This window comes from Balaenoptera ricei, chromosome 20, assembly GCF_028023285.1.
Source record: "Balaenoptera ricei isolate mBalRic1 chromosome 20, mBalRic1.hap2, whole genome shotgun sequence".
In the NCBI taxonomy this organism is placed as follows: Eukaryota; Metazoa; Chordata; class Mammalia; order Artiodactyla; family Balaenopteridae; genus Balaenoptera; species Balaenoptera ricei.
Window position 1 is genome coordinate 44121307 of NC_082658.1, and position 23941 is coordinate 44145247.

Here is a 23941-nt window from a genome sequence, read left to right on the forward strand (position 1 = left end):
TTTTATTACTAAAATTCTTTTACTTTTTCCCCTTAAACTCCTTCTTTTAAGGTTTGGGACCCAGAAACAGATGGCTTTCCCAACAATCTCAGGTCCTGGATCTGGAGACTTTATTCTATTTCATTTCTACTTTAAAACCTGTCCATTCTTTTCTGAGCTCATCTCTTTCTTGCAATACTTTAACAAATGAAGACAAAAACAACCAATATATGACTAATGTATATTTTTCATACTCTCTCCTTGGAGCTACAGTTTCAGCAGATAGGACCTCACAGCTTTGACCCTTTGTAACATGAACCTCCATCTCTTCAACCTGAGATATTAGCTTCCTTGCTGCTGCTGCTGAATGTCTAATCAATACCACACATTTTAGGTTTTTAATGGCAAATCAGTGAGGTAGAGGGGAGAGGAGCGCCCTGTAGTTTTTAGGGTACTGATGTGATGTGAGGTGTCCAAGGGTCTGCATTTAAATCCCACTTTTATTAAATTAATTAACTGAATTAATTCCATGTCACATTAAATTAGAATATTACTTTTAAAAATATAAAATGTTATGGAAGAAAAACTATGATTCAAGTTATTACACAAAGCTCACATTCTTTAGAATTATAATAAAATTATCTCAGAATGCATCTTGGGAAGGATAGGGAATATAAATTAATTGTTTCTCAGGTGCCAGCTTGGCTTCAGTGCACCCATGAGTGTCAAAGCTTTGGTGTTTGACTTTTCTTGTCCTGAGATCCTGGACCCATTTCTGCTTGGGGTCAGCACAGACCTCCTTGGCCAGTTTGGGCTTGAAGCTGTGGAGGAGAGATGGCACAGTTAGATGGGGAGCCTTGAGTATTCAGGCCTGGGAGTGTAACCTACTGTATAGGAAACATGCCTGGCCCAATAGTCTGGATGATGGAGCTGCCCCAGGGATGGAGGAGGAGAAGGGGCCTTAGGAGAAGCAGCTGCCTTTGCTGGTCCAGGGGAAACCATCCTGGCTCCTGGATGAAGGAACTGTAGAGCTGAACCAATGACTGGACAGGACCTGGGAGGGAGAAGTCTCTTTATTTTCTTGAATTCAGTTTTCCCAATGGAAAATTTCTAGAATTGGATTAGAGATGGTTTAAAGCATCTCCAGCTCAGTCTGATAATAACCCTATCCACTGCCCCGGGGGAAGGACTCAGGACCGAGGGTTGAATGTGGGTGGTCGTGGTCCACTCACATCACAGCTTCCTGGGGACACTGGCTGCTGATAATTCTTCTGTAGCTCTCCAGCTTCTGGATGGGGATCTACTTATTGGTGAGTCTATAGTAGCAGGTGGTTGAATGATTAATTCCTTCTTAGTGAAACAACAAAAGAAAGGCTACTTAGACTGTGTTCCGGGGCTTTCTGTTTATAAAGTAGAGAACCATAGAAGGAGGAGTCAAAGAAAAGGGAAACTGCCCATCCTAAACCCAGTGGTCTGCCCTTTGAGGTGTTCCTTAAACTCTCCGTCTCACTTGCATGTGCTGTAAAGTGGGAGGGCACCATCACCAAATGAGAGGAGAAGAACTGACTGCAACTCTGGGCTGACATGCTTGGAGGGGCGAATAGAATATTACAATTCCTTAGGGCAAAAGGACCTCAGGTATGGGTCCTCTATTAGGCTCCAGCCAATCTATGCCCAGTCATGAATTTTCCTGATACCCACTGCCTCTGCAGAGATACGTCTCTGGAGTCCAGATTCTGGGTCTCCTCCTTTGCCCTCCACCATATCTGGAAATATTCTGCACACCCACTGGTACAGACCCTCTCTCTTTGATATCTTGGTCCCCAAACACTGCTGAAAGGAGCCAGGGTAGTAACTGCAGTAGGATCATGTTTCCAGAGCTGGAGTTCTGGAAGGAGCTGAATTTGGTGTCCACAGCTGGAATTCCCATCCCGGCTTTGCCCAGGAGAAGCCGTGCAGTCAGGCTTATTCCTTATCCTTCTCAGACTTTTCCGATCTTGTAAAAACAGTTGTTAAAGTGAGAGTGTGGATACCCCTCTGCTCTGAAGGCCCATCATGACCTAGAGACGGGGTGATGTGCTTCAAAGGGAAGAAGAGGGGGGCTTGCGTGGCTGAGCGAGCACCTGGGTGCTGAAGGCGGCTGTTGTGAGCGGTAGACACAGGAGGACTACAGAGACCTCTATGCTGGGGGGTGAGGACTTGAGATTCACCATGGCAGTTGCTGGTTTCTGAGTTGGTCTCAGCCTCTCTTCCCCTCTGGTGGCTCTGCCTACTTTTTATAGAGAGCACACAGGAATAGGGAGAAAGTCAGTGGGTGAGAGACCCTTATTCTTCTGGGTGAATCACAGGATGGAGTAATAAATCGGCCGAGCCATCACCCTGCCCTGAGGAAGCTGTTAGGAGATAGAGAAAAGTGTGAGTTGATGCTGGCCTGTTTTCCTTCTAAGATCAGGAGCGGTAGGGGAGGTAGGGGCTATACCCAGTCAGACCACAGGATGTGACCTCTGGCTGTTATTAAGCGCTCTGCTTTTTGAAATAAAACACTTTCTGTAGAACAAGGAAGGAAGTAGGGATACCAAGGTCAAGGAGATGAAAGGAATTTCCCCATTTTCCTTTTAGGCTCCCGGGTGCAAGGCCAGGGAACATAGACCATGTATCTTAATGTAAGGAGTGTAAAAGAATTTGCAGACACGTTTTAAAACCACTGTTTTAGCTTTCAACCTTACACTGTTGGGTGTGATGTTAGCTGTGGGCTTGTCATCTATGGCTTCTATTATGTTGAGGTATGTTCCTTTTATACCCCTTTTGTTGAAAGTTTTTATCATGAAAGGATGTTGTATTTCATCAAATGCTTTTTCTGCATCTGTTGAGAAAATCGTGGTTTTTAATCTTTCATTCTATTAATGTGGTGTATCACATTTATTGATTTGTGCATGTTGAACCATAGTTATGTCTCAGGGATAAATCCACTTGATCATGGTATAAGATCCTTTACATGTGCTCTTGAATTCAGCTTGGGATATTTTGAGGATTTTTGCATTTATATTCATCAGGAACATGGGCTGTAGGTTTCTTTTCTTGTAGTGTTTAGCTTTGATATCGGGTAACGCTGGCCTTGTAAAATTAGTTTGAGAGTGCTTCCTTCTCTTCAAATTTTTGGAAGACTTTGTGAAAAATTGGCATTAATTCTTCTTTAAATGTTTGGTAGAATTCATCAGAGAAACCTTTTAGTCCTGGGCTTTTCTTTGTTAGAAGATTTTCGATTGCCTATTCAATCTCCTTACTTATTATTGGTCTGTTCAGATTTTCTATTTCTTCATGACTTGATTTTGGTCGGTTGTAAGTTTCTAGGAATTGATCCATTACTTCTAGGTTATCTAATTTGTTGGTGTAAACTGTTCATGTAGTCCCTTATGACCCTTTGTATTTCTGTGGTATTGGTTGTAATGTCTTCTTTTTAATTTCTGATTTTATATTTATTTGAGTCTTCTATTTATTTGAGCCTTCTTTCTTCTTTTTCTTAGTTTTCTCAGTGTAACTAACTGTCAACTTTTGTTTATCTTTTCAAAAAACAAAAACCAACAGCTCTTAGTTTTGTTGATCTTTTCTGTTGTTTTTCTGGACTCAGTTTAATTTATTTCTGTTCTGATCTTTGTTATTTCCTTTCTTCTGCTAGCTTTGGGCTGAGTTTGTTCCTCTTTTTTCTAGTTTCTTAAGGTGTACAGTTAGGTTGTTTATTTGAGATCTTTTTTTTTTTTTTCTTGATGAAGGCATTTATCACTATACACTTCCCTCTTAGAGTGTTTTTGCTGCATCCTATAAGTTTTGTTGTATTGTGTTTCCATTTCTACTTGTTTCAAGATCTTTTTTTTGATCTCCCTTTTGATTCTTCATTGACTCATTGTTCAGGAGTGTGTTGTTTCATTTTCATATTTGTGAATTTTCCAGTTTTTCTCCTGTTATTGATTTATGGTTTCATACCATTGTGTTCAGAAAAAATACTTGGCATAATTTCAATCTTTTTAAATTTGCTAAGACTTATCTTGTTATCTATAATATGATCTATCCTGGAGAATGTTTGGTGTGTGATTGAGAAGAATGTGTATTCTGCTGCTGTTGGATGAAATGTTTTGTATATGCCTGTCAGGTGCATTTGGTCTAAAGTATAGTTCAAGTCTAATATTTTCTTATTGATCTTCTGTCTGGATGATCTAGCCATTATTGAAAATGAGGTATTTAAGTCCCCTACTAATATTGTTGTCTATTTCTCCCTTTAGATCTGTTAGTATTTGCTTAATATATTTAGTTGCCTCAATATTGGGTGCATATGTGCTTATGATTGTTATATTCTCCTGATGAACTGACACCTTTATCCTTGTATAATGACCTTCTTTGTTTCTTCTTACAGTTTTTGGCTTAAAGTCTATTTTGTCTGATATAAGTATAGCTACTTCTGCTCCCTTTTGGTTTCTACTTGCATCAAATATCTTTTTTCACCCCTTCACTTTGAGTCTGTGTGTGTCCTTAAAGCTGAAGTGAGTCTCTTGTAGGAAGCATATAGTTGGATCTTGTCTTTTTAATCCATTCAGCCACACTATGCCTTTTTTGGAGAATTTAATCCATTCACATTTAGAGTAATAATTGGTAGGTAAGGACTTAGGACTGCCTTCTTATTGTTTTCTTAACAATTTTGTAGTTCCCTTGAACCTTTCTTCCTCTCTCACTGCCTTCCTTTGTGAACTGATGCTTTTTCATAGTGGTATGCTTTGATTCCCTTCTCTTTATCTTTTATGTATCTGCTCTAGTTTTTTGCTTTGTGTTTACCATGAGGCTTACATAATATATCTTATAAACACAACAGTCTATTTTACACTGTTAACAACTTTACTTTGATTGCATACAAAAACTCTACTCATTTATCCCCCTTTTATGTTTGTTATGTTACAATTAACCTTTTTGTGTATCATGTAACCATTAACAAATTATTGTAGCTATATTTATTTTTAATACTTTTGTCCTTTAACCTTTGTACTAGAGTTACGTGTAAAATCATATTACAGTATTAGAGTATTCTGAATTTGACTATATGCGTACCTTTACCACTGTATTGTATATTCTCATATAACTAATTAATGTCCTTTCATTTCAGCTTGGAGAACCCCTTTCAGCATTTCTTGTAAGGCAGGTCTAGAGGTGATAAACTCCCTCAGTTTTTGTTTATCTGGGAAAATCTTTATCTTTTCTTCACTTCTGAAGGACAACTTTTCCAGGTAGAGTGTTCTTGATTGGCAGCTTTTTTTTTTTCTTTCAGCGCTTTCACTATAACATCCAACTCTCTTCTGACTGCAAGGTTTTTGCTGAGAAATCCACTGACAACCTTATGGGAGTTACTTTTTTAAGTTACAAGCTTCTTTTCTCTTGTACTTTTAAGATTCTCTCTGTCTTTGATTTTTGACTGTTTTATTACAACATGTCTTGGAGAAGATCTCTTTGAGTTTGTTTGGGAACCTATGAATTTCATGAACTTGAATATCCAAATCTCTCTCCAGATTTGTGAAGTGCTTAGCCACTATTTCTTTAAATAAGCTTTCTGCCCCCTTCTCCCTCTCTTCTCCTTCTGGGACTCCAATAATTCACAGATTGTTTCTTTTGACAGTATTCAATAGATCACAACGTCTTTCTTCACTCTTTTTACTTCTTTTTTCTTTGTTCTCCTCTGACTAATAATTTCAAAGGTCTTGCCTTCTATTTCACAAATTCTTCTTGGTCCATTCTGCTGTTGATGGCATCTATTGTATTTTTCATTTCATTCATTGTATCTCCAGCCACAGAATTTTTTAAAATGATTTTCTATCTCCTTGTTAAACTTCTTATTTTGTTTGTGTGTATATTTTTTGACTAATTTTGTTGAATTGTCTTTCTCCATGTTCTCGTAGCTCATTGAGATTCCTTTAAAAGGACATTTAAAATTCTTTTTCAGGTAAATAATAGATCTCAGTGTCTTTGGGTCAGTTACTGGAAGATTATTGTGATCCTTTGATGGTGTCACCTTTCCTCGACTTTTCTTGTTCCTTGAAGCCTTGTGTTGCTTTCTTTGAATCTGAAGTAGCAGTCACTCCCTCTGGTCTTTACTGAGTGACTTCAGGAGAGAAATACCTCCTGTCAACCCTGCTAGGGATTTTGAGGTTCTCTCAGAACTTCTAAAAATATACTTGCTCCATGCTCTAAGCTCCCCTTCGTGGCAGAATTCTTTAACTTGCATGCCTTCTCTCAAGCCTGCCAAGCGCTTGACAGCCTCCTTTGCTTTCTCAAGGGCGGGGTTAAAGCCCAAGTAGATCTCTCCGTGAGGCACAGATTCAGGCCAGCTTTCTGCATGTGCTCTCTAGCTGTCTGCCAAAGCTCGCTCTTGCCATTGTCGGGAACACTCAGAGGGAGCCAGCCACAGGTTTGGTGTGTGTGTGTGGGTGAGGCTCATGGAGTGCTGGGGTGCCCGTGGGCCACTTAGGGGGATCTGCAGCTGAGATCTTGCAGGCTTCTCGGAGTCTGCAATGCAATTACTAGGATCTGTATCCTTCTAATGCCTCCCCAAAGTTCTATCTGCTGCTCTCCCAGCCTCTTCCTGCCCCCTAGTCATGTATGTAGTTCGGAATCAAGACTCTGTAAGGAGCAGGAAAGAAATGGGTTTCTGCGGCAGTGTCCACACAGCTGGGGAGCTGGGGAAGTTCACACACACAATCTCACTCCCTGCCCCCCAACCTCCCAGGAGAAAGCACAGCAGCTCAGAATGTCCTTCTTGGCACTGAGCTGTACCACTTTGGGGGAGGGGTAATGCAGGTAACATGAAACTGGTCCTGTTACGCTCTCCAATGCATCCAAACTTGATTTTTTTGCTCCAACTGCGTGGTGTGCTGGAACATCTCCACTGGAAACCTGGACTTCCACAAAGACTCTCTCATCTGTGGGTAATTGGCTAAGACACTGTTCTCCAGGGGCTTCCAAACCACAGACAGGAGAGGCTGGTGCCAATTCATGGGCTACTGCAGATTTCACAGCTAGGACTTCGATCTATATGCTTTTGTTCTGATGAATGGGTGGGCAAGACTCCTCCCAGGTCCCGTGGCATACAGTGCTCGATCCCACAGCTCCAAAAAGGCATTTTTGTTCATGGATAACTGAAAAATTGTTGTTGTTGATGGGGAGATATGAGCAAGGGACATCTTATTTGGTCATCTTACTGACTTCACTCTTCTTTCCATTACTTTTTAAATTTTCTTGTGTTCCATAGTTTCTCGTGTACCATTTTATTTCCTCTTCTCTTTTATTGTATATTTTTGAGTTATTGTCTTAGTGGGCACTATGAGGATTACTGCTATTATTGTAATTTGTAACAATCTAGTTCAGGTTAATACCATCTTAATTTCAATAGTATATGTGAACTTTGATCCTATATAGCTCTCCCGCTATATGCAGGGAAGATGAATGAAGGATCACAGAATCTGGCTAATGCCTATCACCTGCCCCTTCTCTCTCTCTCTCTCTCTCTCTCTCTCTCTGGCTTATTTCTTTTGCCCCAGTCTTTTATTCACCATTATCAGGTGTGTGGGGAGAAGGTGGAAAGGGTGGGCGGGGGGGCAGAGAAAAAAAAAAAAAGGCTGCTATGAATAGAGGAGGGGGCCAGGAGCTAAGGGATGCAGAAAGCCTCTAGAAGTTGGAAAAGGTAAGAAAACTGATTCTCCCTTAGAGTCTCCAGAAGAAATGCAGCCCTACAGACCCATTTTAAACATCTCCAGAACTGTAAGATAATATATTTGTATTGTTTTAAGGCATTAAGTTTATGATAATTTGTTACAGTGGCAATAAGGAATGAATACAGATTTTGGTACCAGGAAGTGGGGTGCTGCTATTACAAATACTAAAACATGTAGAAGTGACTTTAGAATGGGGCAACGAGAAGAGGCTGGAAGAATCTTGAGCATGATAGGAAAAGCCTAGGTTTCCTGGAACAGACTGTTGGCAGTGACGGGATATGAATACACTTGGCATTCCCTCTTAAAACAGGGCCTCTTGCCAGTGCTTTGTGCTCAGAGATTCGTCACGCAAGGAGCAAGGAATCCCATGCTTAGCTGGAACAACAGCAACAACAAAAATGGATTCAAGGTTTCCTGGAAGTGAGTAGATATGGGTTGCAAAGGGAATGTGAGTAGATTATTTTGGGGACTTGAGCACAGGCATTGCCCCGTCCCTAAGCCTCCCCTCTTTCCAGACCCTCCACTTCAAATCAGCCTGGCATTAGAGGGTCTGATGCTCAGTAAGCTGTAGGGTGATGCCCCATTTGCATGCACTTCATTCTGTTTTTGCCTCCTGGCATCCACTGCAATTTGAGCGGTCAAGGCTGAGGATTGGAGGAGTGAAGGACGGACAGGGGGTACTGTTGGACCTGGCACGAGGGTCAGTGAGTTCCATTAATAGCTGCCAGTGAATTGTCTGCTGACTGATGTACCAGGGCCCTTTGGGAGTGTCCCTTGGAGCTCTGATGGAATCCCTCAGCCAGAATCAGGGACTCCGGATGGGCTCAGGAATCTGGATTCCTAGAAGCAGAATTCCCTCTCTTCCTCTTCAGCTCTAGGTGGTAGAAATGAAAGTTTTCCAAAAGACATACCCCCAGATCCCAAAACCTAGGGTCTGCTGGGTTCCTACTTGTAATACAACATCATCCCCATTTTACTGATGGAGACTCAGAATACTCAACCTGCCCTAGGTAACAGAGTGAGTCAGTGCCAGTTCCGGGATTAGAACCTAAGTGTCCTGCCAACCAGGGTTCTCCCCTACTGCCAAAGGCACTGCCTGATCTAGCTTGATACAGCAGCCCTCTCCCCACAAGAGTGGCCTCGGTATCTGCAAATTCACCGTGCAGAGTTTATTCACAGGGAAAGATATTTGCTTTCCTTAGTGGAGGAACTGTCTGTGTCTAGGTAGGTCAAATGCCTCACAGGTAGGTCAAAAACCATGCAAAGGGGCTTCCCTGGTGGCGCAGTGGTTGAGAATCTGCCTGCCAATGCAGGGCACACGGGTTCGAGCCCTGGTCTGGGAAGATCCCACATGCCGTGGAGCAACTAGGCCCGTGAGCCACAACTACTGAGCCTGCGCGTCTGGAGCCTGTGCTCCGCAACAAGAGAGGCCGCGACAGTGAGAGGCCCGCGCACCGCGATGAAGAGTGGCCCCTGCTTGCCGCAACTAGAGAAAGACCTCGCACAGAAACGAAGACCCAATACAGCCAAAAATAAATAAATTAATTCATTAAAAAAAAAACCATTATATAAAAAAAAAAGCCATGCAAAGGAATAGACAACTTAGGTGGACATTCTGGAAAAAGAGGCCTATCCATCTAAAATATGATCCCAGGCTCCTGGGGTTGGGATTGGGAGATAGTGATGGAGAAAAGTGCATTCTGGTTTCAGGGAAAGCTGTCCCCTTAAAATGTAGGTTGTAGAAGGAGCTTCCTCTGTATCTTAAGTCACAGGTCTTCTCCTCCATCTATGATACCCAGCATTTCACTCTGCCCAGCTCATTTTTCTCCGATGTTACCTCTTATACTCCATATTCAGACACTCATCATCTCTTGCCTGGACCATGGCAGTAGCCTCTTCCTTGTCCCTACTTGTCCAGGTCTGCATGAAGCCAGTAAGTTACATTTACTGAAACTCATCTCTGAACCTCTGAACATGGACATATCCTTCCTTAGTGGCCCAAACATTTCCAGCATCTCCTGTTAACCTATGAGGCTATTAACTTGCCACCTTGACATTTAAAACCCTTTACTCGGGACTTCCCTGGTGGCACAGTGGTTAAGAATTCATCTGCCAATGCAGGGAACAAGGGTTCGAGTCCTGGTGCAGGAAGATCCCACATGCCACGGAGCAACTAAGCCTGTGTGGAGAAACTAAGCCTGTGCGCCACAACTACTGAGCCTGTGCTCTAGAGCCCATGTGCCACAACTACTGAAGCCTGCGTGCCTAGAGCCCGTGCTCCGCAACAAGAGAAGCCACCACAATGAGAAGCCCGCACACTGCAACGAAGGGTAGCCCCCGCTCGCTGCAACTAGAGAAGGCACGTGCGCAGCAACGAAGACCCATTGCAGCCAAAATATAAATAAATAAATAAAACCCTTTGCTCAACCTTCCTTCCTAATCTTCCCTGTCACTTGACACAGACATGGAGCCCAATTCTCATCTAATTGGTTTTCTCCCTCTTTGATGGGCATGTCATCATCATTTTTACCTCTAGATATTTGGTCCCACTCTTCTCCTTTTCTTTTCCTTTTTCTTTTTTCTTTTTTGGCCATGCCACATGGCTTGTGGGATTTTAGTTTCCCGACCAGGGATTGAAACTTGGCCCTCGGCAGTGAGATCACACAGAGTCCTAACCACTGGACCGCCAGGGAATTCCCTCTCCTTTTCTTAATGATCTTGTAATTTGTCTAGAAAAATCTCATACATTCATCAAAGATAAGTTCAAGTCATATATTCTTAATGAATCTTATCGATGGTCATTAAGTCTCTCCCTGATTTCCCAATGTCTACAGTGTCTGTATTACTCCAAGTTGGAGGATTAACAGGAGGGGGAGAAATTGGAGGAAAGTAACACAGTTAGAGGAAAGTTGCAATAGATTATAGGAGATATTAAGGGCAGTGGTCAAGGGCTGTGAGCAAAAGGATGGGGGTGGGTGGGCTGTTGCTAAACAGGTGACAAGGGTCATTGGGATCTGGGCAGATGGTGTCGGGGATTGGAGTGGTAGTGATGAAATGCCTGATTGGATCCTGCCATAAAAATTCTTCTGTAGGCACTCAGATGAGCTCACCCAGTGGAAAAGACCAGAGCCAGTTCACATTCTTATTCTTCCAAAACATGAGCCCCATGCTCTGAAACCCTGCTCCTCCCCCTTCACCAAGATTATACTCAGCTTTTTAATTTCCTTCAAGAAAATGTCAAAAGACAGGTTTTGTACAAAAATATATATATTTTGTTCAATAGTTACATAATATACATTTCCACAATAGCACTTTCAGCAATGACTTAGAATGTAAAACAAAAAGTTTTTTCATTAATCATCCTTGCAAGGACCCTCCCGCCATCCCAGGGGTAGAATTGGGATTCACAGAGGAAAGCAATTTGCCCAAATCTCCATTTAAAAAAACAAAACAAAACACTAGTAGTCATGGAAGATAAACTTAAAACATCAATAACTTAAATAAGATTAATATTACTTAAGACATCATGTTTCATATCAATAAAGTTCATACTCTTTAAAATTATAATAAGATAACATCAGAGGGCAGTTAAGGAAAGCTGGAAGAAAACAAACTGTCTTCAGATTCTCGGGTTGTGGAGGGAGTGCTCAAGGCTTTGGAGTTTGCCTTTTCTTATCCAGATGTCCCATGGAGTCCTGGACCCACTTCTGCTTGGGGTCTGCACAGATCTCCTTGCCCAGTATGGTCTTGAAGCTGTGGAGGAGAGAGGGGACGGTTAGATGGAGTTCCGTTGAGATTTCAGCCTGTGAACGCAGGCTATTTGCTCCAAGACGCTGCCATGGGAACTTGAGGAGGAAGGCAGGTGGAAGGAGGGAGCCCAGGGCAAGTCAGTCCTGTAGATGGCACAGTTAAAGCCATCCTGATTTCAGGCTAAAGAAACTGGGATGGTCTGAATAAGCACCCAGATGGAGAGTGATGTTAGGAGTAACTTTTTCCCTTGTGGCTGCAGTTTTTCCGTTGGGCACCTTTGGATATTGGATTAGGTCATGTAACTCTCTGACTTTACATTTGTGAGCCATGCCCCTAGTGCCCCGAGGAAGAATTGGACCACGGAGGCCTGAAGTGTTAAACTCACATCACAGCTTCTTTGGGACACTTGCTGCTGGTGACTCTTCTATAGCTCATCAGCCTCTGTGTCGAGATCTTCTTATTGGTGAGTGTATAGCAGCAGGTGACTGGGGAGTTAATTGCATCTGAAAATAGAACCACAAAGAAAAAGCACTTTAGGATGGAATAGGTTCTTTCTGATCTCAATCAGAGCAGAAAAGAGGAGTAAGGAGAACACAAAACGGAGTCAGGAGTGGAGGTAGAACTGCTTAAATCCCAATACTTCTGCCTATGCTAGAATAGCATACAAACTCAGTTTCCTATGCTCTAAAATGGGTATATAGCATCGATAATGAACTGAGGGAAGGGAGCTCTGTTAAAACTAAATAACTTTTGGAAGTGCTGTTAGGAGGAGCTAATAATCCAAGTTATCGGGGTCAGGGACACAACAGCTGTGGGTCCCCTTTAGGCTCCAAGTAATCGATGCTTGGTTGTGAGTTTCCCTGGTACCCATTGCCTCTGCAAAACTGAGTCTCTGGAGTCCAGATTCCAGGTCTCCTCCTCTGCCCTCCACACTATCTGGAAATACCCTGCCAGAGAACCCCCTCTCTTTATATCCCAGTCCCCAAATATTGCTGAAAGGAGCCAGGGCAGTAACTGCTCTGGGTTCATGCTTCCAGAGCTGGAGTCCTGGAAGGAGCTGGATTTGGGGTCTACAGCTGGAATTCTCATCCAGGCTCTGCCCAAGGGAAGCTCTGTGATCAAGCTCACTCCTATGCCTCTCTGACTTTCCTGATCTTGTAGTTAAAGCAAGAGTGTGGGTACACTTCTGCTCTGATGGCCCATCATGACCCAGAGATGGGGTGATGTGCTTCAAAGGGAAAGAGACAGGGGGCTTACCTGGCTGAGCGAGCACCTGGGTGCTGAAGGCAGCTGCTGTGAGCAGCAGACACAGGAGGGCTGCGGACACCTTCATGTTGGAGGGAGAGGATTCAAGATTCAGCGTGGGAGCTGTTGGTTTCTGGATTGATCTCAGCCTCTCTGCTCCTGCAGTGGCTTTGCCTGCCTTTTATTGAAAACCAAGAGGGTGGAGCAATGGGAGAGAGGTTGGCCCAGGGCAACATCATACTCAATGAATGATGAAGTGGAATCTTGAAAGTGCTGAGCAAGTGAAGCACCCGAGGACGTTTCCAGGAAGTAGGAGAGAGAAGCGGTAGGTCAGGACTGGGCACTTTTTCCATTCGCAGCTGAGATGAAAAGAAATGGGAGGAACAGTTATATCCCGAGAGACCACAGACATAAACCAAATGGTTTATTCTTAAGGATTCTGCTTTCTCCGAAGTGAAAACTCTGCAGAGAAGAAAGGAAGCAAGGGAAAGAGAGGTCATAAGGACGATGAAAGCATCTCTGAGCTTAACCCTGGTTTAACCCTGGTCCACCTTCAAGCAACATCCCAGGGGACCTTCAAACCAAGAAAGGGTCCTGAAGTCTTGGCAGCCTCCCCGAACAGCGTATTAAATCCCTTTGCTCTTTAGAATGTAGGATGGTGGCACAATTGAAGCTTAGCCGAACTATAGGGTTTTTTTAAACTATAAAAGTGAATTCTAGAATCATCGGATTTAAGACTTGGAAGAAGCCATCTAGATCATGTAGTGCTGCAAAAGAAATTTTCATGTAATACTAATGCAGTACTTACTCTGTGCCAGGAATATTCTAAGCCCTTTACAAATGCCAAGTCTTTCAATTCTCCAACCCCATCTAGTAGGTATTGTTCATTCCCATTTTATAGCCAGGCAACCAAGATACAGAGAAGTTAAGTAACCTGCTTGAGTTCCCCCAAGAAGAACCCCATGTCTTGTGCTGTCATGACTAGGACATATGAAAGGGGCACATTCTCCAGCTGGCTGTCTGGTCATTTATCTGGGTGCCCTCTGTCCTCAGCCTCTGCCAAACTAACAGACATCTAAAGGGGAGTCGGGGATGTTCCTTGCGGTTAAGTCATTATGGGATTTGCAGCCTGTGGTTAGCACAGCAGGCAGACAAGACAAGAAGCGTGTCCTCTGCTATGGCGGCTGTTATCCCAGCTTCTTTCTGGATTCCTAGGTAGCAGGAGTGAGCAAAGGAACAGTATTACTGGAATTAGAACACTTGCCTTCATGCTGCAGCTCTGTCTTAGATTTCCTCAGAAACCCCAGAAGCAGTCATAATACCTAAGACCTTAGCATTCATTTCAGTGAACTCTTTTCTTCTACAAATATGATAGGATTCCTTGAGGCATGTTGGTGGCTAAGTCGAGCCTCGAATTCAGGTCTCTACTCCCTCATTCCACTGCCTCATGCTTTTGAGCTTGCTTGGTCTTTGCCCAGTGGGCATGGAAGGAGCTGGTGACCTTTCTTTCTTAAAGAGCCTTTGAGATAAGGTCTATGAAATACATGGAACTTTTTGGAAGAACCATCTGCCATTTGTAACCATTACTACATTTGTAATAAGAAATGGGTTCTATTGAACAAACGACTGTATCTGGTCCATAGTTAGTGGTCAGTAATGGCGAAGAAGAGGACTCGCTGGCGTCATTGAGTGTTTCCCAGGAGCCAGGCCCTGTGCTTGGGTGGTTTCCAGCATTGTCTCATTGGTCCTCCAAACAACCCAACTTGCCTTACATTGAAACTGAAGTCAACTCACTTGTCGAGGATCTCACAGGTAAGAGCAGGTGGGGCTGAGATTCCCACCCAGGACACTGATTCCAGAGTCCCTCCTTCCAGGCACTAGGCTTAATGTCTCAGGATGGATATTGGTTTCCTAGAGAATCTAAGAGCAGAGAACCTAGGGAGAGGCCATGCCAGGCTCTTGGGTGTAATTCCAAAAAGGCAGGACAAAGAGAACTAATTAACTTGTGTACTGCTCTGCTTGCACCCCTCTAGGAGCCTTAACTGCATTCTGCCTGACTCTTTTTAACCCCTCTACCACCCCCTCTCCCCCGACTTGGGCTGTTTGGCTCAGTGCTCTGCCAATGGCTCTATCCATTCTTACTGAATGAGTCAAGTATTTTCAGGAATGGAGACTGTGTAACTTCACGTATGTCTTCCCAGACCATCTCACCTTAACTTCCAAGACATTTTTCCTCATATTAATGGAAACTCCTCTCTAATCTATTAGTGTCCTTTTCTGTGGACTTGGTGGATTGCATCCCGTTTCCTTCTAGAATCCGGTCATTCCTTGGATTTTTGTCTAGGGTAACAAATTTAAAGATGTTGAGATCTTAAAAAATGTAAATCTATAAGGGAAAAAACCACAAAACCCCCATAATATTGAAAAGTAATAGAACATCTGGGTCTGAAGGTTTTATTTGGAAAGTTTTTAACTGGATAGATATCAGGCTTTCATATATGACTATTCAGGTTATCTATTTCTTTGTGGGAAAGTTTTGGTAAATTGTTTCTTGTGATGTATTAGTCGATTTTATGTATCATGTTCAATTTATGGACATATATTTGTCCACAGTATTCTCTTATTACCTCTTTATTGTCTAAAGGTTAAATGCTGATGCATCATCTTTCATTCACGACACTGATAATTTGTCTTTATAAATAAAAATATAATTCCCCTAAAAAAATAAAGATGTTGAGATCTTGAAACTACTCTCTCTTGATTCTGTCAGGTAGTTATCATTCCTTGTCTCCTAGAGCCAATGCACCTGTAGAGATCTTACAGTAAATCTCCTCTTCTTACGTAAGGAAACCATATTCTTGCTATGGGCAGGGAGAGCAGCTGGCCCCTGGTCACCCATAGTCACACAGAGAAGTTTTCTGGTTTTTTTCTGAGTTTCCAGGCAGACTTCTGAGTATTTGAAGCCATGTCTCTGCTTCAGGAAGGGATCACCATTTTTGGAAAGTGACTCAGTCACTGCAAGTGTCAGGCAATAAACAGATCAAAGGTGAAAGATGAATCAGAAGAGAAAGTCTTCTGGAAGATGGTAGCCGTCTCCCTCTCACTTCTGCTCAGTCAAGAAGAGGTGTTCTCCCCCAGCTGGAGGGTCAATCACAGGATGGGAGGAACAAGTGGAAATTCCCACTCTGAGGCAGCTCTGGAAGTTCCCAGATTCCTTGGAGAAGAATGAACTTGGCCGGAGCCTGCATTCCAGATGCTGGGTTTGGGGCCAGAGACGTCTCACATGGGGCTGTGCTGTGAACATCCCCGTGCAAGGTCCGGGTTGGTGTCCGGCTTGAGGGCATGCAAGGGAAAGGCCCGGGGAGAGTTGTGGCGAGAAGGCAGGGTTAAGGTTTTGCTGTTCCCCAGAATCCCCAGTCCCCCTGGGACCCCCTCCTCAACAACACATAGATAAGGAATGGAAAAGTTCCTCTTGGTGAATAATCTTTCCTTCCTTCCTCCCTGTGGGCTGACCCCGCCCCCCGCCCCAACCAGGATCTTCCGCGTGGACCTTGATCATCGGCCCAGACTCCCACTCAGTGTCAGGGGCAATGGAAAGAGGAACTGAGAGTGAGCTTTCTAGACATATCAGAAGCCAGCACCTCGCCCCTGCCTTGGTCCCTTCCGCAGTTCTCCTGCTTCCCCCTCTGCATCTAGCACGGGGCGCCCTCGCCTTTGCTTGCTGATTCTCCCCCGGCTCAGGCCTTTGTGTGAGATACACAGTAGGCCTTGCACCCATTAGGTCCTTTCTAGACATTTCCCCAGGCCTCTCCTCCAGCTGCTACGTCCCGTTCTCCTCTACGTGAGATCTGAATTCTGGGGAGGACAGAGCTTATTTTCCTGGGGCCCCAGCTCTGAGATCCCTTGCCTTTCAAGGATGAGAAATCCATTCTTTATTCTTGCACAGGATGTCAGATAAAAACAGAACCTCGGGGCTTCCCTGGTGGCGCAGTGGTTAGGAATCCGCCTGCCAATGCAGGGGACACGGGTTCGCGCCCTGGTCTGGGAAGATCCCACGTGCCGCGGAGCAACTGGGCCCGTGAGCCACAACTACTGAGCCTGCGCTCCGCAACAAGAGAGGCCGCGGTAGTGGGAGGCCCGCGCACCGCGATGAAGAGTGGCCCCCGCTCGCCGCAACTAGAGAAAGCCCTCGCACAGAAACGAAGACCCAACACAGCCAAAAATAAATAAATAAATTTATAAAAAAAACCCACAAAACAGAACCTTGGAGATTGTCTTCCTGTTTCACGGATGGGGAAATTGAGGCCAAGAAAGAGGCTGTGACAGGCCTGAGGTGACGTAGTAGACGAACGGCAGAGTCTGTGGGGATTTGTCCGTTTCTGGGTTCTCAGCGTGGCACCCTTCCTCAGATGCTGCACCAGCTCCTTGTTATAACACACAAACAGTTATTATCGTTTCAGTTCACAGCACCAGGTACGGGACTGGGGTGGAGGATGGGAAAAGCGAGCCAGACATGCAGCCTGCTTTCCAGATGAGATGCTTAACTATCCACGGGAAGTCGGGCTGAGTTTATAAATAAACCTAAGCAGTGCTCACCCCAAGCTTCAGCATCCAGGCATTTCCTGTGTTCTGGGTGGATCTGCCCCAAGTTTACATGTATGAAAGAGCCAAGGATGTTTGGGGGGAGGGAGCAGGAGGGGATAGCCTATGGGAAAAGAAAGGAAAGATTCACCTGCGACAGCCAGCTCTTGTTGGTTGGGTTGGGGACAGAATGGGTCTCAGCCAAGTGGGGGGCTTGTCACTTAGACTGCCTTCTGGGCCAGTCCTCAGGGACCAGCACCTGAGCCCTACAGCGAGGGGGCTGCTCTGGGCAAGGGGGTCACGTCTAAGAAAATTGTTAGGATAATGACAGTGTAAGACTCGCTACTGCTCCCCAGATAGACTGTAACCAGGGGTAGTACAGTGTGGAAAAAGCCACTTTCTTGGGATTGCACTGTCCAAGGTGCCCCGGGCACTGTCAAGGGGGACTGGTGAGCACATCTGAGGTACCCCTGTGACAGCCCTGAACTTGGGGGCATCGTAGGGGAACAGAGCTCATGGAGAGCAGGTGGAGTGGAGACAGAGAACCATCGCTTTGACAGCCTTCTATGGCATCCGTGTTCTAACACCTGTGTTGGGGTCCTCTGAAGGAAACGCAAGTGACACACAGAATCACTGCAATAACCAGAGAGATGCAGAGCTGTGAGAGTCCCAGCTAAGGGGCTCAGGAAAGCTTCATGGTGGTTCTTTTAAGATGGGCTCAGGGGTTGGCAGGTTTTGAACCTTGGGTGATTATTGGATGGAGGAGCAGTGCATTTTAGAGCGAACTTATAGAGATCAGAGATTTAAAGTGCTCACATATCTTCTTGGGATCTTGTTAAAGTACAGATTCTGATTCCGTAGGTCTTGGGTGGGCCTGAGATCCTGCATTTCTAACCAGCTCCCAGGTGAGGCTTATGATGCTGGTCTATCGTCCCATTAGAAGAACCTTAAAAGGGCTCAGCAGGGGAAATTGTGGTCAGGGGTGGGAAACATGAGCAGTTCATTTTGTCTAGACAAGGGTCTTATCTGTTGCTCCTGGCTAGGCTTCAAGAATCGTCTGTAATTGTCTCCCACATTTATGTGATTGTGTATTTTTCTGGAGAGCAGGTCCATAGCTGCCATCAGATTAGCAAAGGCATCCATAACCTCCAGATAGTTAAGGACAACTGAACCTAACAAAAATAGAGTTCTGGTCTTCACCTCTGACCTGCTGAATCGCAGTCTGTAATTTTATTCTTTAAAGATTATTTTTTCTTTTTTTCCCCCTTTTTAAAATTGAAGTATAGTTGATTTACAATGTTGTGTTAGTTTCTGCTATACAGCAAAGTGATTCAGTTATACATATATATTTATATTCTTTTTTATATTCTTTTCCATTGTGATTTATCACGGGATATTGAATATAGTTCCCTGTGCTCTACAGTAGGACCTTGTTGTTTATCTATTCTCTATACAATAGTTTGCATCTGCTAACCCCGAACTCCCAATCCATCCCTCCCCCACCCCCCAAAGCTGTATTTTTTCTAAGCTCTCCTCCTCCCCTCAGATGATTGCTGGTCTATATTTGGGCACCCCTGGGCGGAAGCGTAGGGTGCATGGGGTAGAGGCTGTGCTGGCGGGCTGGGTGGCACAAACAGGAGAAAGACACAGGCAGAAAAAAGAAAACAGGGAGATGGAAAGTGTAAGAGAAGAGAGGGGGTAAAGAAGAGGGAAAAGAATCGTGGAAAGAGCCCTAGGCAACGTCAGACCACTAGGGCCACAGGCCTGGCTCTGCTTCTATCTAGCTGGATGGCTTTGCACAAGTCACTTGACTTCTCTGGGCCTCTTCTGTAACGTATGATTATTAAGACAGCGTTTCTAACGTTGTCATGAGACTCATATGAAATAATAAGCCAAAGATGCTTTGTAAGCAACGTGTAAAAAGCTGTGTCACTCTGAGGGCCTGAGCAAGTACGATCTCAGACAGTCTCCGGGTACAAGGCCAAGCCCAGGAAAACCCTGATGCTTTTTTTTTTTTTTTGGCTGCACCACATGGCATGTGGGATCTTAGTTCGCCAGCCAAGGATCCAACCCGCACCTCCTGCAGTTGGAAGCGTGGATTCTTAACCACTGGACCACTGGGGAAGTCCCCAAGCCTCCACTCTTATTTCTTGCTCTGAAAGTGGATTGGGCATTTATATCATGCAGTCAGGTCTTGATTTCCCAGGCTCTTTTTTATCGCTGTTTTCTTGTCTGTGTGTGGACAGAGAGAGAGCCTTTAGGGGCTGACAGAAACTGAGGGTCAGAGAGGAGCAGCCCCCAAATTGAGTTAGGGTATCAGTTCCTCCCACAGCAGCCAACTCTCAGCGGAAGTCCATATTCTGACAGGTCATTGTCTGCCTTTAAACTCCTGTGGCCCCCAGAGTCATTCTTGGCTTCTAGAACCCTCCGTGCTCCTTCCCACCTCAAGGCCCTTGCCCAGGCCAGATCCCAGCACCTGGTACAGTGTCTTTCCTATAATGGGTTCTCAACAAATATTGTTTGAACTGATGAACAGCCCAAGAATCTCACAGCATTTCTCCCAGATAGCTGAATTATGGGATGATTTAGTATCAGGCAGGGAAATGAGTAGGGAAGCAAGACTTTTGGTTTACCGAGTTCCCCACTTCTTCTATTTGGGGACAAGATCGTGCCAGGGCTGGGGAAACAGTGCCTGGACCTCTACCAAATGGTGGCTTTCAGGGGCCCCATAAATCCCTCTTTGGGGATGGGCTGTTTCTCCCTTTTGGTTGCAAAACGTGCATGCTGAGAAAGGGAAAGTTCAGCCCAAGAAAAGCTCCTTCTTTGTTAATAGTTTCAGGTGGCTCGCTGGTGGAACCTGCGGTTGCAAAGCACTGGCTACACTCCAAAGCTCTTCCTGCATTTACGTAAATTGGAGTCTGAGAGAGGGTCTGAATGAGGGTGCTGAAAGTATTTGTCGGGGGGAGAGAGTGAAGTTGGGGGAAATTGTTCTGCAAAACACATGCAACTTTTCTGGCTTAGATGCAGGGACTTGAAAACAAAGCATTATTAAATAATCCAACTCTGCAACTTATTTATTGTTCAGAAATATAGCCAGGGTAGTGAAAGCACTTTACATTGTTCTCCTCCGAGCTGTTTTTAATGGGGTGGGAATGGCAGGTGTGCAGGAGGGCAGGGATTTTTGTCCTGTATCCCCAGCACCAGCACCTAGCATTAGGGGCTTGACGTATATGTGATAATGAGTGAATTCGGGGACGATAACTCGAGCCGGAAGGTGCCAGAAAGATCCTAGAGTTGACAATCCCTGCCCTGATTAAATCAAAATGGGGAAAAGAATGTTTCCCAGGGGCTTCCCTGGTGGCGCAGTGGTTGAGAGTCTGCCTGCCAATGCAGGGGACACGGGTTCGAGCCCTGGTCTGGGAAGATCCCACATGCCGCGGAGCAACTAGGCCCGTGAGCCACAACTACTGAGCCTGCGCGTCTGGAGCCTGTGCTCCGCAACAAGAGAGGCCGCGATAGTGAGAGGCCCGCGCACCGCGATGAAGAGCGGCCCCCGCTCGCCGCAACTAGAGAAAGCCCTCGCACAGAAACGAAGACCCAACACAGCCAAAAATAAATTAATTAATTAATTAATTTTTTAAAAAAGCTACACTTCAATTAAAAAAAAAAAAGAATGTTTCCCAGGATTTTAGTGCACTCGTAAGTCAGTGCAGACAAGCCGTGTGTGTGTGTTGTGGGAAGTGCCGGGTCAGGGATCTTAACATTTTCCAGTGAGACTGCCAGCTATTTTTTCTCTAGGAGAAACACTTCTTTGTTTATAGAGAAATTTTACTGAGACCATAGAATTAGGCACTCATTGTAAATAGGCACTCATTGCCCTGGAGGGAGGGAGGAAAGAACCTTTAGTGGCCAAAGAGAAAGGCTGCCCTTTCGAGCACCCCTTGCGATGCAGAGCTGGCCACAGGGGGAGCAAATGGACCAAACAGACATTTGCTTAAGGACCAGGTGACCTCCTAAAAGGAGAGGAATCGAGACCCTGTCTTTCAAGTCCAAAATTATTAGACATTTTCTGAGAGTCTGAAGAGGTTCCAAGTGGATTGGTTGACTCGAGTTCTGAGTCCGGGCTGAGAATTCAGGGGGTGAGGGCGGAGGTGGGAAGACCTTCTGGCCCGCCCCCCACCATGTGGATGCGGTAGTCATGCTTTGGGGGCAAGCTGATGATGCTGACGATGGCAGCCAAGAGCCCTGGCTACTGATTGGTGGGTCAGATCACCCCGCTCTCACTTTGCTTGAACTTCATCAGCAGGACTGATCAGCTGGACCGAACAGGTCTCCATGGTCCCCGGGCAACATGAGGAGGCTGGGAAGGGTCACTTAAGCATGAACTATTACATTTCCTCCTAATCTGGACAACTTGGGGCTCTAGGGATTAACTGAACGTAGTAAAAGAGACATGAACCATTTGTGCCTTGAGATGACAAGAAAGACTATGTCAGTTACACACACACACACAGTTCTTTACTGTGGACAATCCACTGCTCCAGCCCATCATGTGCCCACTTTCTTTTCCCCACTCCACTCCCAGTACAATTAGGAGGTACTTATATTTCAAAATCATGAAAAGCTTTTCCCTTATACAATTTTGATTTCATGATGATGATAAACATTAATTGTAGTATCTACGGAATGCCTTCTAGAACTTGTGTGCAGTCCATGATGTGTGCTTTATGACTCATTAAACCATGTGAGTCTAAGAAGAGCACTGTAATGTGAGTGAGACCGGGATCATCATCCCCATTTCACAGGTGGGGCAACTGAAGTTTAGAAGTTGACTTGCTCAAGGACAAGGGGTCTAGGAAATAGAAGCGCTGGGATTGAAGTCCACGTGTTCCCCGTCCAAGGTCACTCTTCTTTATGTTCCAACAGTCATTTCCTTCTCCTGGTTATTTTCCTTTCCCTTCATCCTAAAGTTCACCTTTGGAGATCACCTCCATCTACTGTGTACATGGAAGGCTTGGTGAGTAGGTGGAAGGGAAGGAAAAAGTTAGGTGATGTAAACCAAATAACAGGGACGTTCTCCAGTGTACTCTGGGTCCCTCTTCAAATGACTTCATCGCCACTTCACTTCAGCCCCTGCCCCACGTGGCCGCTCTCTGGACTCTGTCATCTCCCTGAACTTCTCCATTTCATAGTGTTGGACTGAGTAATACAGTTCTTTGACCACAGCCTTCCACTTCCTTCCCCTTCAGCAACTCTGCATCACTGTGTCAGCTCCTCCTGGCCCCTCGGCCCCTACCTGGTTTCCCTTCCTCCCCAGCCCAGCCTGGGGTCGGTCACACTCTCACCAGCATACCGATTCTCTCATTTCTACCATTCTGTCCCCCCACTCACCAGTGCCCAAACCCAGGTCATCTGATCATGTCCCCAATTCCCGACCACTCCCAGGCTGTCAGCCTTGCTGGAAATCTCGCTCTCCTCCATGGCTACACCAGCAATGCTTTCTCGTATCCCTAGTTATTTCTTTCTGCCCCGCTCCACAGCAGTGCTCCAAACCTTCACCATTCTCTTACATCTCTTGCTCCAGCCTCAGAGCTCTCAGGAAACAATATACTCCCCGGTATAAGCAGAGACTATGAGATAAGAATTCCCTAAATGCTTGCCTCCGTGCCCCTATCAAAACTTAATCCCATCTTCATGTTATGGCATCTCTTCTCTCCTGCCTTAGAAGAAGAGATGGTCCCTCTTTTTGTGGGTCACGGATCAATCCATATCCTTAATCTCCTGCAACCTTTTCCAGAACCTGGCATTCTCCATTAGCTCCATGCCTTTTCCATCTCCCTCATTCCAATCCCCTTCCTTTCTTCCAAATCAAGTCTTCCTCATTGTTTAAAAAAAAAAAAAAAGTACTTCCCTTAACTCCATCCTCCCTCAAGCCACTCCCTTGCTTTTCTTTCTTTCCATGGCAAAAACTCTTGAATGATTGATCTCTACTTGTGGCCTCTACATTATCAATTAATTCTTCAATTAATTCCTTAACTGTGGCCATTTGCTTCCTATATCTGTTGCTCAACTGCAATTTTTATGGTCTCATCAGCAACCTCCTCATTACTTAATTAAAGGAATTATTCACAACTCTGATCCATTGTGAAACCACCGTCTACCACTCCCTCTTTCAGGAAATCCTGTCCTCCTTTTGTGTCTGGGGCTCTGTTCTTTTCTCAAGTTACTCTCTGCTTCTTCTTTTTTGACATTGCATTCACTGGCTTTTTCTCTCTGTTCATCCCTAAATACTGTTCTTCACTAAGGAGTCATACCTGTATTCTCACTCTTTTTTTGTTTTTGTTTTTTTAATAAATTTATTTATTTATTTATTTAGGCTGCATTGGGTCTTCGTTGCTGCACGCGGGCTTTCTCTAGTTGTGGTGAGCGGGGGCTACTCTTCATTGCGGTGCACGGGCTTCTCATTGCAGTGGCTTCTCTTTGCTGCGGAGCACGGGCTCTAGGTTCACGGGCTTCCGTAGTTGTGGCTCACGGGCTCCAGAGCGCAGGCTCAGTAGTTGTGGCACACGAGTTTAGTTGCTCTGCGGCATGTGGGATCTTCCCGGACCAGGGCTGGAGCCTGTGTCCCCTGCATCGGC

The 23941-nt window shown here is 44.9% G+C and overlaps 1 protein-coding gene and 1 pseudogene across 1 annotated transcript; both read right to left on the bottom strand.

Moving 5' to 3' along the window:
* Positions 1-704: 704 nt before the first annotated feature.
* LOC132354556 (C-C motif chemokine 7-like) lies at positions 705-2192 on the bottom strand (annotated as a pseudogene).
* Positions 2193-10976: 8784 nt separating this feature from the next.
* On the bottom strand, positions 10977-12890 carry LOC132354978 (C-C motif chemokine 2). The gene is made up of 3 exons (XM_059907134.1): positions 12735-12890; positions 11863-11980; positions 10977-11480 (listed from the first exon to the last, which is right to left on the bottom strand). The coding sequence occupies exons 1-3, from the start codon at positions 12808-12810 to the stop codon at positions 11375-11377; spliced, it is 300 nt and encodes a 99-aa protein (XP_059763117.1). The 5' UTR covers positions 12811-12890; the 3' UTR covers positions 10977-11374.
* Positions 12891-23941: the final 11051 nt, after the last annotated feature.

Coding starts and splice junctions, on each gene's coding strand:
- LOC132354978 (XM_059907134.1), bottom strand. CDS start 12,810: ATGAAGGTGTCCGCAGCCCTCCTGTGTCTGCTGCTCACAGCAGCTGCC. Junction 11,981..12,734: donor CCAGGTGCTCGCTCAGCCAG/GTAAGCCCCCTG, acceptor TTCTATTTTCAG/ATGCAATTAACTCCCCAGTC. Junction 11,481..11,862: donor TGTCCCAAAGAAGCTGTGAT/GTGAGTTTAACA, acceptor TCTCCTCCACAG/CTTCAAGACCATACTGGGCA.